Genomic DNA, 13,579 nt, shown 5'->3' on the forward strand with positions numbered 1-13,579 from the left:
AGTTGACAACCCCCATTTCCTGCCTTTCCTCCTTTCCAGCCTGGAGAACCATCCGTGGCACCCCCGTCTCCCCCGAATGAACGCTTCCCCTGCTCCCTGGCCCTCCCCATGATCAATATCCCCCCCCCAACCCGGACCCTCCCCGTTATTAGCATTTGCAAGAACGAAACAGACTCACTGAACTATCCAGGCAGCGTGGAAGAGGGGCGCAATTTCGTATCCTGCCGGGCAGATTCGCCAAGAAAGAGGCTTTCTAACAGAGGCGGCTTTTTCGGATCTGGCGAGACGAAGGTGGCTTTTTGAATGCAGGGCCTTTTTTAAAAACGAAAAGGACCCAAGTCCCACCCTCGCTGAAGGCCAACAGCGGTGGCGAATCTGCCAGTCGGGAAAAGAAGAGTCGTCGGCCTGAGAGCGTCCCCACCGGCGCCCCCTGGCGGCAGAAGCCGCGCAGCTCCTGCCGCCTTCTGGACCCGCCCTGGGCGAAAAGTGCCCCTGAATGACGCAAAAGGATAATCAAAATAAATGAAGGCTGGAGATTCCTCCTCCCTGGCCCGGATCAGGTGCCTCCCAAACTCTGCACCCATCATCCCCAGCCAACCAGGCTGAGAGGATGGGAATTGTAGTCTAACCCAGGCCAGCCACGCATGCACCTTCTCCTGTTGCTGCCCCCCTGCCTTTTGAAACCCAGCCTGGCTGAACCACCGTGCATTGCATCAGGCGGTGCTAAATGCGTCCCTCTCTTTACATAGGATTGCAGGCCAGGGAAGGAAGATGCCTTTGCCCTTCCTGGCCTTGTGCTTCTGCGTGAGTGTCAGATTATTCCCGGGCAGAGAAAGGGGACCCCCCCCCGGCAGGCCAGTGGAGTTAGTGCAAAATGCCGATGACCCAAGGGGATCCGGTGCTATGGGCCCATTTTACAGGGGAGGAATGCCGAGGCCCGGGGAGAGAGGGCGTTGGCGTGCAAGCGGGACGGCATCTGCGTCTGCTCTTTTGCAGGAAGGCTCTGCAGTGATTGAGTGCAGGATCGGTGGCCAGGATGCAGGAAGACGAGCTGCTTGTGCAATGCCTCGGCCCTCCCCTTTCTCTCTCTTGGGCCACGGGAAGCCTGCCCCCACGCCTCCCACTCCACCTCCATGGTTACGTTCCCCCCCTTTCCCTCATCATCTCCTGCCCGCCTTTGATTGGGCTCTCCCAGCCTTTCGCTCTCAAAACAGCTTGGATGGGTTTGGCCACAGCTGAAACTTTTGAAGAAGGAAGGAAGTTGGGCTGCTGGAGGGAGGCTTGTCTTCCATCATGTCTTAGCTGGTTCCCCCTCCCCTTGAATCTCTCCACAGGCCCCCCACCCCTGGATCCTGGCATGCAAGCTCAGCAGCATTGTGAGGAAGAGGAGGAGGAGGAGGAGGAAGAAGAGGAGGAAGGAGGAAGAGGAGGAGGCAGCAGAGGATCGGAGGGCGCCTTCGGAAAGAGCCCCTTCCGTCTGACAGCCGAAGATGTCTACGACATCTCCTACATCCTGGGCAGGGAGCTGCACACGCTCAGCACCGAGCCGCAGGCAGAGATCCCTGCCCGGGTGGCCCGGCTGCAGTTCAAGGTGGTCGGCATTTTGGAAACACTGGAAGCCCTGGTGAGCGAGAACAACCTGACGGCGGAGGCCCTGAAGCTGGAAAGAGACAGCTTGAAAAGGGAATTGGAGGAACTGAGGCAGCGGGTGACATCCGGGACTGCTGGGGAGGTAAATCCGAGGCTAAGGCTAAATTAGAAGGTGGAGGATGGATGGTAGGCGGGAGTCGTTGGCTGACCTCTTGGTCATTCATGGGGCAGGGCTGGACCAAGTCCTTTTGCTTCACCCACCTCAAATCCAGGTGTGAATTATGATTTAGAGCAGGGTTGGTCCACCTGGACCCCTTGAAGATGGCTGGCTGGGGAATCCTGAGAGTTGAAGTCCACCCATCTTCAAGGGGCCCAGGTTGAGAAACACTGATTTTGAGCAAGCTGGATCTGGTAGCCCATAAGAATCATAATAGCAGGGATAGATTGAAGAACTTCCCTAGAGCCCAGAAGCAGCTGCCTGGGGCATCAGTTCCCCTCCACTTCAGGGTAGGACCAGCTTTGCTTGCCTTTGGCATGGTTTGGACAAAAAACTTGCCAGCTCTTGATACCCATCAGTCACAAGGACACTGGGGGTGGAAGTTCCTGATTTAGGAAAAGGAAGATGTAAGATGCTTACGCAAAGGAACCCTTCGTCACATGTCCGAGAGCGTCAAGAAGAAAGGAGAAGTCAACTTAGCTTTGAACTTTGCATCCAGGAACCAAACAGCTAGACTCCCTGGAGTTTATTATTCACTTCTGCAACTATTGTTTTCCATTATTTTTATTTCACTTTTTTGGGGTGGGGGTGGGGATCCTCTGAGCAGAGGAAGATCTGCACCAAATGCATCGCAAGGATTGCAGATGTTTCGCTAGGCATTCCAGCAATGTGTCATCAGGGCAACAGTCCCAAAGTAGGGATGGTCTTGCTGGATTTTTTATTTTTTGGTCGGGTGCCCACACTTTCCAAAATTTTATCTTGCCTCTCTGCCAACCTTAACGTTGCCCCATGAGCTTGCTGACCTTCTCAAGAGCTCCATTTCTGTTGGAGTGCACCAGGTGCATTTTGCTATTACAGGCAGTCCTCGCTTAACAGCCATTTGTTTAGTGACAGTTTGGATTTGCGGCCAGTCCTTACACTTACAACTGTTGCAGCGCCTTGTGGTCAATGATCACATTAGGGCGCTTGAACACCGGTTCACATTTACGACCGTCACAGCATCCCACAGCCACACGGTTGCCACTTTCGACCTTCTCTGCCAGCTTCTGGCAAGCAAAATCAATGGGGAAGCGTGTGATTTGCTTAACGACCACATGGGTTGCTTAACAGCCACTGTGATTCACTTAATGACTGTGGCAAAAAATGCCATAAACTCGGGTCGGATCCACTAAATGATCGCTTCACTTAGCAACTGAAATTCCGGTCCCGATTGTGGTAGTTAAGCGAGGACTATATATCATCTTGTAGGTCAACCTGGGCCCCGACAAGATGATCGTTGACCTCACGGACGTGAACCGCCCTCGCTTTACACTGCAGGAGCTGAAGGAAGTTCTCCAGGAGCGCAACCACCTGAAAGCTCAGCTCCTCTTTGTGCAGGAAGAGCTCGAATGCTACAAGAGGTATGACAAGGCAACCCCTGAAATGGGAATTTGCACGCCGGCCTTGAGATAGGCCGGAAGCTGCTGCGTTACTGGTTTGTGAGCACAACAGGGCTTAAGCTCCGTGGCTTCCGTTGATCAACAGTTCTGGCACACCCGTCGACTTCTTTGGATCTCTCTCGTTCCCCCCGGAGATGCCTCCAGCGTGTCTGGTGGCCTGAGCCTTCCTCTTTAGGCCCTCATACTTGGATGGCCCACATACCTTTTGGCAGGATTATTTTCACCAGCGGCAAAATCCTCATTCTGAGGGTCCTGATTATAGCTGTGGTCTTCTTCAATTGTTGCGTTTTATTATTTGCTAGAACAAAACTCGTTAAAATGTGCCTAGGTATTACGAACGTGGAAGAACATTTGACCAGCAACTGGGCCAGGATTTACCCACCTAACCCCAAATTGTGGGTTTGTATCACACACTGCGCCATAAATGGAGAGTCAGGGTTGGCCCAAGACGCTGGGATAAAAGATGGCTGGCTAGTTGATGATTCAGCATGTTGTGCAGGCAGATGTGCCAACTTGCGCATGGTTTTGATGTGTAAGCAGTGGCAATAGACAGCCCTTGTTTTTCTCTTTCTCTTCACCGCTGCCTAGTGGTTTCATTTCTCAGAAGCAGGATAAGGCCAGTCCCACGCAGAGAGAACCAACTGTAGGCACACCCTCTGGTTCCAGTAATCGGAAAGAGAAAACTACAATCAAACAATGGTGAGTTCCCATTCTCAGAGGGGTCACAGACCAGCTAAACCTCAGATGAACGGCCCACAATCCAAATAAAATCAAGGCTTTGATTAAGATAGTGGGCAGGTTTCACTCCGTCATCAGCTTCCTGGAGAATCCATCTAGGATCTCTGCACACTGAGGGGGGGGGGAAAAACTACCACTCACCTATTACTCTTTTCTTTAACTAGACTTTCAGAAAGTGCTGGTAATTTTCAATACTTGTATCGGTGAACGCTGCAGGTGAGGAGCAAGCTAAGCGTTCAGTTATCCATGTTCAAAGTATCGGCTCTTGCACAGAATTCCTTTAAGTGATCCTGACTTTTTTTTAAGCAAAAGCTACAGGTAGTCCTCGCTTAACCACCATTTGTTTAGTGACAGTTTGGTGCTGAAGAAAACGACTTATGATTGGTCCTTACACTTACAACCATCGCAGCATCCCCACGGTCATGTGATCACAATTTGGGTGCTTGGCAACCAGTTCCATTTATGACCATCACAGCAACCCGTGGTCACGTGATCGCCACTTTTGACCTTCCTGGCTGGCTTCTGGCAAGCAAAATCAATGGGGAACTGCACGATTTGCTTAATGACTGCTGCAAAAAGGCTGTAAAATCGGGCCGGATTTGCTTAACCACTGCTTCACTTAGCAACCAAAATTCTGGCCCCGATTTTGGTTGTTAAGTGAGGACTACCTGTACTCATCGGCTTTAGGATTTCGTAGTCGGTTCCTGCCCCTTGCACACTAACTCCCTCCTCCGATTGCAGGTTCATGTTTAAAAAGTTACGATGAAGCATTTCCGCATTGGGCTGTCTCCACCCAGGAAGCAAAATTTTAAAAACCTGAATGTCCAGCAGTTGCAATACTTGAAGACTGTTTAGTGATTCACTGCAGCTGGTGGAAGCTTCAGCATCTGGTTTTATCCAAATGGGTTCTCCTCTTCCATTTTCTCATTGGCACAAGGCTTTCTCGACCTGTTGCCTTCCAAACGTTTGGGACTTTTAAGGCAGGTATTCTGATATTGCCTTTGTGATGCTCAATTTTTTACTGGAAATGTTTGTATGTCTGCAGCCAGCAAAATAAATTTACACACTTTGGTTTCTAGAATCCTTGAAAAGATGTTTGCAAACAGGGCTTCCCGATTTTTAAAGGGATTATGTCCAGGAGGAAGGGTTTTGTCAACTGTATAACTGGCTACATCACAGAGTACAAACCCTAATTTAGAGTTTTCTAAATTAGCCTAACGTGGCTGGTTCAGCATTGCGAGTTTATTGACAGAATCACATTCACACATAGCCAAATGAACAACAAAGCACAGGAACAGTAAGGTGTACAAAAAGGCTAAGGTCACATACTGTAGTAAGCCATAGTTTGTTTAACTATGGTTTGTAATCTAGTTATGGAGGTTCTGTTTTCATTTTGTAGTTCAGAGACTTGGTAGATTCAAACCTGGTTCAGGCATCCTACTATGCCAGTTGCTTTATGCCAGTTTGCTGACTAAGCCACAATTGCCTGGATTCACACAACATATAAACTATGATTTGAAAAAAAAAATAGAACAACTTGTTAGTACAACATGTGAAACCAGCCTCACACTCTGATTTGTATGAATGTTTTCAAATGAACAATTTAGGGGTTGTCAGGACCTCCATCACTGCCAGTAAGATACAAAATAAGGTATTCACTGTTAATAAATAGCTTGTTTTATTTATATTCTTGTACAGAGAAATAATTTTCTTCAGATACTCTTTTTTTATAATTATTTTTAAAAAATACATTACCATCCCAGATCCCCAATTTTTGTAGCTCCAGCATCAGGATATCAGAGGCTTTAGAAGCAGCGCCCACGGCCGTGCGCTCTTGCCCTGCAAGAGTGTGACCCTCAGCTGGGACTACAGTTCCCAGGATTCCCAGCCAGGTGTGTCATCCCTACACATCTGGAGGGCACCAGGTGGGCACAGGAAAACATGGCATCCATGAATCTCAGGCAGAGAAGTAAACTTGGAAAAAACATTTCCCCCCATTCTGCCTCCTCATTCTGATGCATTTCACCGCCTGGAATTCTCTCCCCCGAAAGTGTTTTATTGCAACCTTCACCAACTAGCCCCTCACTGGGGGTGGGAGCTAGGAATTCTGGGAGCTGTAGTCCCAACACAACTGACATGAGGCAGGTTGGGAAAAGTTGCAAGAGCTTGGTGTCAGCAGGAGGAAAATACTCCAGCAAATCCATTCTTTTTCCAGGAGAGAATCAATCCCATTAGCTCTGACCCACTTTTGCTTGTTTCTACACACCAGAGCCGGGGAGATATTCCAACTTTGGGAACGCAGCTCCCGCAGCCAAGTTAAACAACCTTAAGTTTGCTCCAAAGCCAAACTGGGGAAGTCAACAGATGTGGGAAGTGATTTCATGCTAAAATGCTTTCTTGCTAAAAGTCCCTGCTTAAGACAGAGGCCCAGATTTGATTAAAAACAGTTTTTCCTCCCTCCTTTTCCAGAGAGGGGTGTGGGAGAGAAAAAGAGCCCAGCTCAAATCCTCTACTCACATTGCCACCAAGAGCCAAGCAACGTTTTTTAAATAAATACCCAGCAACCTCCCCCACCAAAAAACGGGGCAGGGGGCGGGGAGGTAAACCTGGGCGATCTTTGGTGCCAGAAAGCACCAACTGGAAAAACAGTGTTCGGCATGCAGCTTGCCTCTTCTCCCAACTCAGAAACCAGCAAAAGCAAACCGCAGGCCGTTCAGCTTCTGCCCGTGATGCTTCCCCTCCCACCCCAAGGCTCCGCTTGCCTTCTTCCTTCCTCAACTTGCCTATGGCGATTTTCAACGGCTCACAACCGCAAAGGATGGAATGGCAGAAAGCACAACACAGCCGTCACGCTCACACAGGCAACCAGGCTCCTGAAAAACAAGATGCCCCCTTGACACCCCAGCTCCCCCCCTTGGTATTTCGTCGCTGATGCCGAGTCCAGAACAAAACAAGCGATTCTCAGCTCAGCAGACAAGGAAGGTGGTTTCCAATCGTCTTCCCCTTGCCAGAAAAGGTTGCAAACGATGGGTGGGGAGCTTTGAAAGGGCAGCGTGCCTCGCTCTTCCAACCACTCTCCTGATCCATTGTCCACCTCCTGGCTTTTTAGCCGAGGCATGATCTTCTCACCCAGGTTTTGAGGCCCAGATCACCGCAGGTCTCCAGCCCCCAAAGAGCAGATGGGATGATCCTGGACGAAGGTCCCAAACTCAAACAAATCTAAGGAAAGTTACACTGTCCCTTAAATGGACTTGTGCCTGGCCAAGAAAAGGGGGGAAATGGGTTCCCTTCACAAAATTCATCAGAGGAGATGGTGATCGTTCACCCTTTCTTGAGTAAGCCAGTCTCAAGGAATGAGACCAGTCTGAGACCAGTTTCAAGGGATGCATCTCATTTAAAAAAAAAACTTTTAGAGTTCAGAAGTTCGAATCTTTCAACAATCTCGATGCAGGCAGGAAGACTCCAGCAAAGGTGATGCAGAAGAAGACGATGATGATGATCAGGCATTACATATTTAAGTTCATTTGGGTGAAGACACTCCGTTGCCCCTGTTGGCTTTCCAGCAAGCCACGAAGGAGCACCTCTTGGAAGTAATCGCCTGTAAGAGCTGCCAGCGAGTCCTCTTCAAGGAAAACCAATCCTTGCTCTCGAGCAAGAGATCCCTCAGTGTTTCAGCCAAGGATGGGCCTCCAGCGAAGCTTTGCTCCTATCCCCATAATCGTACAGCAATTCCTCGCCAGCTTTAATGTCACGGGAGGCCACCAGGATGAGGTGGGGAACGCCCCCGACATCGTGGAGTTTCGTCTGACAATTCCCACACTTGCTGTGATTGATCAGACGTCCGAGGCGGTTTGTCTCTTTTGTGGCATCGACGCTGAGGGATGGGTTTGGGTTGAGGGAAGGGGGAAGACAAGAAAGCATTATTTCTCTGGCCCAGTAACGGGTAGCAATTTACAAAATCCTTAACGAGGTATTTCAGGGGAAAAAAGAGCCAGCTATGGAGGCTGAATTTTAAAACTTCATTGCACTAAACCAGCGTTCCTCAATCTCAGCAACTTTAAGACGTGTGGACTTCAGTTCCCAGAATTCCCCAGCCAGCGTGGCACACAACGCAACTGAAACCAGCATTATTATAAATTAATATTCTGCACAGCAACCCTCAATTATTCGGGCAATTGCTTGCTTTCTTTTAATGAACATGTGTATTTAAAAAAAAATGTATTTTCGTTATTCAAAGTTTTTGAGGTTGTCATTTTACAATTTTAATAGGAAAAATTGGTCTGGCAGGCAGGCAGGAAGAAAGGAGAGCTAAAGGGGAAGGAAGGGGAGAGGGCAAAGGAAGCTCACCAGAAAGTCTTGCTCAAATACTGGAAATAATACATATAACAGCCAGTAGTTGGGTCCTGGGCATAAGCAGCTTCACGTTTCTTTGCATCCGTGATTTCAATGAGGTCCCCGTGATATTCAACCACAAACTCGCCCCTGTTAAAATGCCTGGTTGCAATCACACCTCGCCCTTTGCCATCAATGAAGTCGATCTGCAGAGAAAAGCAAAGCAAACTATCCACAGAGGAGTCCCTTTGGAACCGTCTCCTGAGCTTACACGCCACTCAGATTTCTGTCCCTATCTTGGTTCCGAAGGGCAGATTTTAAGAACGGCCTCCGAGGTCGGCGGGATGATCAAAAGGCGAAAGGCAGTTTGTGATACGCCCTGGTTCCATCCGAAAACAACACAGTGACCAGAGTTGCGCTGCGTTTACCTTCATCCCGTCTTCTTTCCCACTCTTGATTAAGTCATCTATCCGTTTCTTCTCCTCCGTCTACAGAGACAGAAGAAAACACGGGCAGTTACTGTTACAAATTGCAAGATGCCAATGCTTAAGGCTGCAGGTGTAGAAATCACCCAGTCATACCTAATATTGTACCACTTAATGCAGTGTTTCTCAACCTTGGCAAAGTGTGAATGTGGCAACCTCAAGAACAGTGTTCTTCCAGCTGCCCTTTTTATCCCCCATTTTAATCTCGGGGAGGAACAGACCCTCATTTAACAACACCCTAAACCAGCATTATTTAAATGAATATTCTGCAGAGAAACCTTCAGCTACTCTGACTGCTGCTTCCTTTATTTTAAAAACACCTAAGACTGTTTGGCAGGGTAAAACAGCCCCTCTATTTAATGGAAACGTTTCCTCTTTTGAAAACCCTGGGCCGCCACTTGATTGCACGCCGCAAGGTTGGATTGGATGGAATTTGGGAATTTTTATTTTTCTAAGCTGCCCGGAGTCACCCTGAGTCGGGCGGCCATACAAATCTCTGAAATAAATAAGTAAATACATTTCTGCCATTCCTTGGTAGACCTAAACAGGATCAAGTTTGTGAGTAGTGAGAGGGAAGCTGTAAGACAGACAATACCTGCAACTCTTTTTTGTTCTTTCTGGAGCTTCTCCTAACCGGGTAATAATCGGTCACCTTTCGGTTTGCTGGCGTTTTTCCTTGGCCTCTGAGACAGAGAGAGAGAAAGACGGGTGAACGTGGAAGGACTGGGCTCCCTGGCTGCATCTGAAGGGCCCGAAAGTCTAAATAATTTGAACTCACTTCCTCCGGGGGCCAGGTTTTTTGCCTCCCTTCTTCGGGGCCTGCTTTTGGCTGGAGGCCTCCTCCGATTCGGCCGGCACGAGTTTCTGTGTTTCTGGACCTTCGGCATTTGGGCTGGAGAAGGACGCTGAAGATTCACATTCAGCTGCTTTGCTGTTCGGGCCCTCGGATTTTGCAGTGCTGGAGGCTGAATCACCGGCCTGTATTCTGTCTGCAATTTTTTGTGGGGAGGGGGAGAGAAAGAACAAGGCAGCATAACAGATCTTACATTTTCCCCTTTGCCCCTTGGAAAACAGAGCTCCAGTTTAAAACAGGACCTCTGAAAAGAATCCAGGTCCTATCCTTAGGATGCGCCTGTCCCACACCCTGATCTTTCTCAAAATCGGGGGGGGGGGGAAATGAAAAGTCATCTCCCTGCTTTGCAGAAACCTCATGATCTTCTCTGTCGTGGCGCCTGCCCTATGCAATAGCATCTCCCCAGAGATTAGGATGGCCCTGAGCATGCTGACCTTTCGTAAGGCATTAAAGATCTGGCTGTTTCCCCAGACATTGGGGCAGGGAGTTAAATAGCCCTGTTAGTGGATTTCATCTGCATGAATTAATACTGTATTTTAGGTCCAGGTATGCATTACACAAGAGCCCGTTTGGTGTGGTGGCACCAGGCTGGAAACTGGGAGGCTGTGAGTTCTAGTCCTGCCTTAGGCACGAAGCCAGCTGGGGGGCCTTGGGCCAGTCACTTTCTCTCAGCCCTAGGAAGGAGGCAATGGCAGACCACTTCTGAAAAAACTGCCAAGAAAACTGCAGGGACTTGTCCAGGCAGTCTCTGAGAATCAGACTCAATTGACCGGATTTTTTTAAAAAATGCATTATACACGATTATTATGAATTTAGGTTTCTATTTGTTGCATTAAGTTTTCTTGGTTTTAAACCTCTGTGCATTGCCCAGAGTCACTGCAGGATGGTTCTGTAAATTGCTTAAATTTAAAAAACATTGTTGCTGGATAGCTGAATGCGGCTCTCCCAAATTTCTGAGTTGCAATGTTCAAACCCCGCAAAGTTTTCTCTACCAGGGCTCCCATCGGTTCTAGCCAGCCTGGCTGGGGAATATGAGGGCTGGAATCCAACGTCCACAAAAAATGTAGAACCTTTTGAGTACATTTCCTACACTCCTTCCCAATTTTTAAAAATTCAGTATGGTGTGTTCATTGAAAGCAATGGACAGGTGAGCGGGCTGAGGTGGGAAAATCCAAACCATGAAGCTATCCTTTGGATTACATTGTAAGAATTAATCCAGCAGCTTGAACGAAAAAGTATCGGTCCTATCTGACGGCTTCAAAAGTTGAACGATACTCTGGCTATCCCTCCACATGAAGAACCTCATAAAAGGGAAAGAAAAGGTTGATTGTTTGCCAACAGCACTCTAAGAAGCCACGAGCAACAGGCCGGAGGTTGGTCAGAGCAGTCTAAAAGCGTATGCCTTTTAATAAAATTTGTTAGGCTGAAAAAGCACAACCACATTCCTTCTAATTTCTGGGAACACACACTAACAGAACCCTCCCCCTTCAACAGTTCAAGCAATATTTCCAAGCAATCGTTTTAAGCATGCAGACACCTCCCAATTATGGTGCACAGCCCATTCGCAGCACAGAAACTTACTCTTACCCTCCAGTTTTTGGCAAGTTTCAAGTTTGCAAGTTTGGCCTTTTGCCTCGGGATGCGTGGCGGAGTTTTCCTCTTGGAGCGGCGGCCGGGAGGTGGAAATCTTACCAGGACTCATGTAGCTATAGATTTTGGACTGACAAGCAAATACGTTCTCCTAAAGCAAGAGATCGGAAAAACACAGACCTTGTTCGCCTGTGCACTGAGCTGTTGTTTGCTCAATAGTAACCCACCAGGGATTAGGTTTGTACGGTGCGCTAAGCCACAGAGCACAGCTTAGGTTCAAACAATGCACTAAGCCAGTGTTTCTCAACCTCAGCCCCTTTACGATGCACGGACTTCAACTCCCAGAATTCCCCAGCTGGCATGCGGGCTGGGGAATTCTGGGAGTTGAAGTCCCAGCATCTCCAAGTTGCCGAGTTTGAAAAATGCTGTTCACAGCCAGCATGAATGCTGGGAGTTGAAGTCCATACAGCGTAAAGGGGCTGAGGTTGAAAAGCCCCGCACTAAGCTATAAGCCACAGTTCACAAACCATCCAAGCTAAGGACACCGAGTGCACCTGTAACTGTACACCAGACAGCCTGCATCTAGCTTGGATGTTTGAACACTACAGCACAGAAGTAATATTCAGTAATAATAATAAAAAAACACCCTATACTGAAAATCTCTGTATTTACTCCAAAGGATGCTAACTCCCATTCGAACCCCCCTTTACCCCACGACAACTGTCATCCCTCGATATCCAGCAGCTCCCTGCCCACCCGCCCGCAAGGGCTCCTCAGCCAGCTTCCTCCAGTGCTCCATCTGGGGGTGCTGGACTACAATGCCCATTCCCCCAGGCCAGCTGGGCCAGAAGGCAATCCTAGCTTGACCTTTCCTGGCAGCAGCAACGCCCTCTTTTTTTTTTTTTTTTATCCAGGAAGGGTTCCAGCTATTGTTTGGAGAGAAAGCAGAACCGGACCAGGAAGGGGCTCTCTTGGGCACGGCTTTTATCCTGGCCCCGGGAGGCGGGGAAGGGGCCCGGGGCCGTCGCCCCCCCACCCTCGGCGGGCCCCTGAAGCGCCCCCTCCCTACCCCCGGCCCGATCTCGCCCTGCGCCCTGGAAGGCCCTTCCCGGCTGCCCGCTTGCGCTGCGCCCCCCCGCCGCGGCTCCGAAGCGCTTCCGCCGCTCCCACCCGGGGGGAGAAGCAGCAGGCGAGGGGGCGGGCCGGCGCCGCGGCTTACCCCGTTCATCCTGGGGCGGGCCGGCTCCCGCTTCTCGGCGCCGCCGCCGCCGCCCGTGCCCTCCTCCGGCTGGTCCGCCGCTCGCCCGTGCTGCGGCTTGGGCATCTTCCGCCGGCCTGCGGGGAGAGGAGGCAGAAGACAGCGCCGCGATCGGAGCGCCTGGCCCGGCCGCGGCGGGCACAGCTGGCGGGGCGGCGGCGGCGGGAGGAGGAGCCGCCCCCGCCGCCCGCCCCGTTTAAAGGGCTGCAGGCGCCGAGCGCGACGCGGCGCGTCTCGGCCGCCGGGCGGGCTGGCGGCGCGCCCGGGCTCCCGCTGGCCGGCTCAGCCCCGGAGCGACCGCCCGCCCGCCCTTTGGCCAGGGCTGCAGCGACTCCGGAGGGCCAAGCAGGAGGTCCCGCGCCGCCGGCGCCTGCCGACGCTGCGCTTTCTGCAAGGGCCGGGTACGGCGCTCCTGCGGACTGTAATCGCGAGCGGGAACCCGTTCCAGATCGGAGCGGGGCTCGGAGTCCGGATTCGCTGTCAGTCGCGGTTTCCTGCGCTGGCCTCCGTGGAAGCCGCCGCCGCGGAGATTATCCCAAAGGCTGGGCCCTAAGGGAGGACGGGCAGGACACAAAAGAGCCATGCGTGCACCCTTCGCTCTCAGATCTGTATCTCCGGGCTCTGGCGTCGGGCAGAAATTCAGCCCAGGAGGACAGGCAGCCCTGATGGGAAGCACGGCCTGGTGGATTTCCGCCTTTCCAACAGGAGAAAAGCCGATGCCCCAAAGCCGCGAGGTTAGCCAGGTTCCTCTGCCCCACCGCATCACTACCTTCCCTTTGCTCCCTGCCTCCAGGCCTGCAGCAGAAAACTGAAAGCAGCAAGGAGGATTAAAGGTGAGGAGTCAAGGCTACAAAACCCAGGATGCACAAAAAAAGGCTGCACGCTTTTGGAAGACTAATCAGGGTGAGACAGGGTTGCTATTTGGATGGGAGACCACCAGGAAGTCCTAAGGCCAGAGGCTAGTATGGGAAGTCAATTACCCATCCAGGAAGAAATCATTAACAAAAGATTGGCAACACTGCTACAGAAATTGGATTAATCCATCCAACTGACAAGAGTTGAGCCCAACTGGAAGGA

At 50.6% G+C, this 13,579-nt stretch overlaps 2 protein-coding genes across 3 annotated transcripts; one reads left to right on the plus strand and one right to left on the minus strand.

Moving 5' to 3' along the window:
* Positions 1-1,144: 1,144 nt before the first annotated feature.
* Positions 1,145-5,075, plus strand: RILPL2 (Rab interacting lysosomal protein like 2). The gene is made up of 4 exons (XM_063315664.1): positions 1,145-1,732; positions 3,056-3,207; positions 3,835-3,945; positions 4,726-5,075. Exons 1-4 carry the CDS (start codon positions 1,220-1,222, stop codon positions 4,748-4,750), a joined length of 801 nt encoding a protein of 266 aa, XP_063171734.1. The 5' UTR covers positions 1,145-1,219; the 3' UTR covers positions 4,751-5,075.
* A 136-nt stretch (positions 5,076-5,211) lies between these two features.
* On the minus strand, positions 5,212-12,606 carry KMT5A (lysine methyltransferase 5A). Of its 2 annotated transcripts, XM_063315661.1 has the most exons (7): positions 12,464-12,603; positions 11,242-11,395; positions 9,580-9,790; positions 9,397-9,484; positions 8,745-8,804; positions 8,332-8,522; positions 5,646-7,858 (listed from the first exon to the last, which is right to left on the minus strand). In XM_063315661.1, exons 1-7 carry the CDS (start codon positions 12,566-12,568, stop codon positions 7,648-7,650), a joined length of 1,020 nt encoding a protein of 339 aa, XP_063171731.1. In that variant the 5' UTR covers positions 12,569-12,603; the 3' UTR covers positions 5,646-7,647. The 2 variants fall into 2 exon arrangements, with proteins under 2 accessions (XP_063171732.1, XP_063171731.1); XM_063315662.1 differs by lacking the exon at positions 8,745-8,804 and having other exon boundaries at positions 5,212-7,858; positions 12,464-12,606.
* Between the last annotated feature and the right edge of the window lie 973 nt (positions 12,607-13,579).

This window comes from Candoia aspera, chromosome 15, assembly GCF_035149785.1.
Source record: "Candoia aspera isolate rCanAsp1 chromosome 15, rCanAsp1.hap2, whole genome shotgun sequence".
Lineage (NCBI taxonomy): Eukaryota > Metazoa > Chordata > Lepidosauria > Squamata > Boidae > Candoia > Candoia aspera.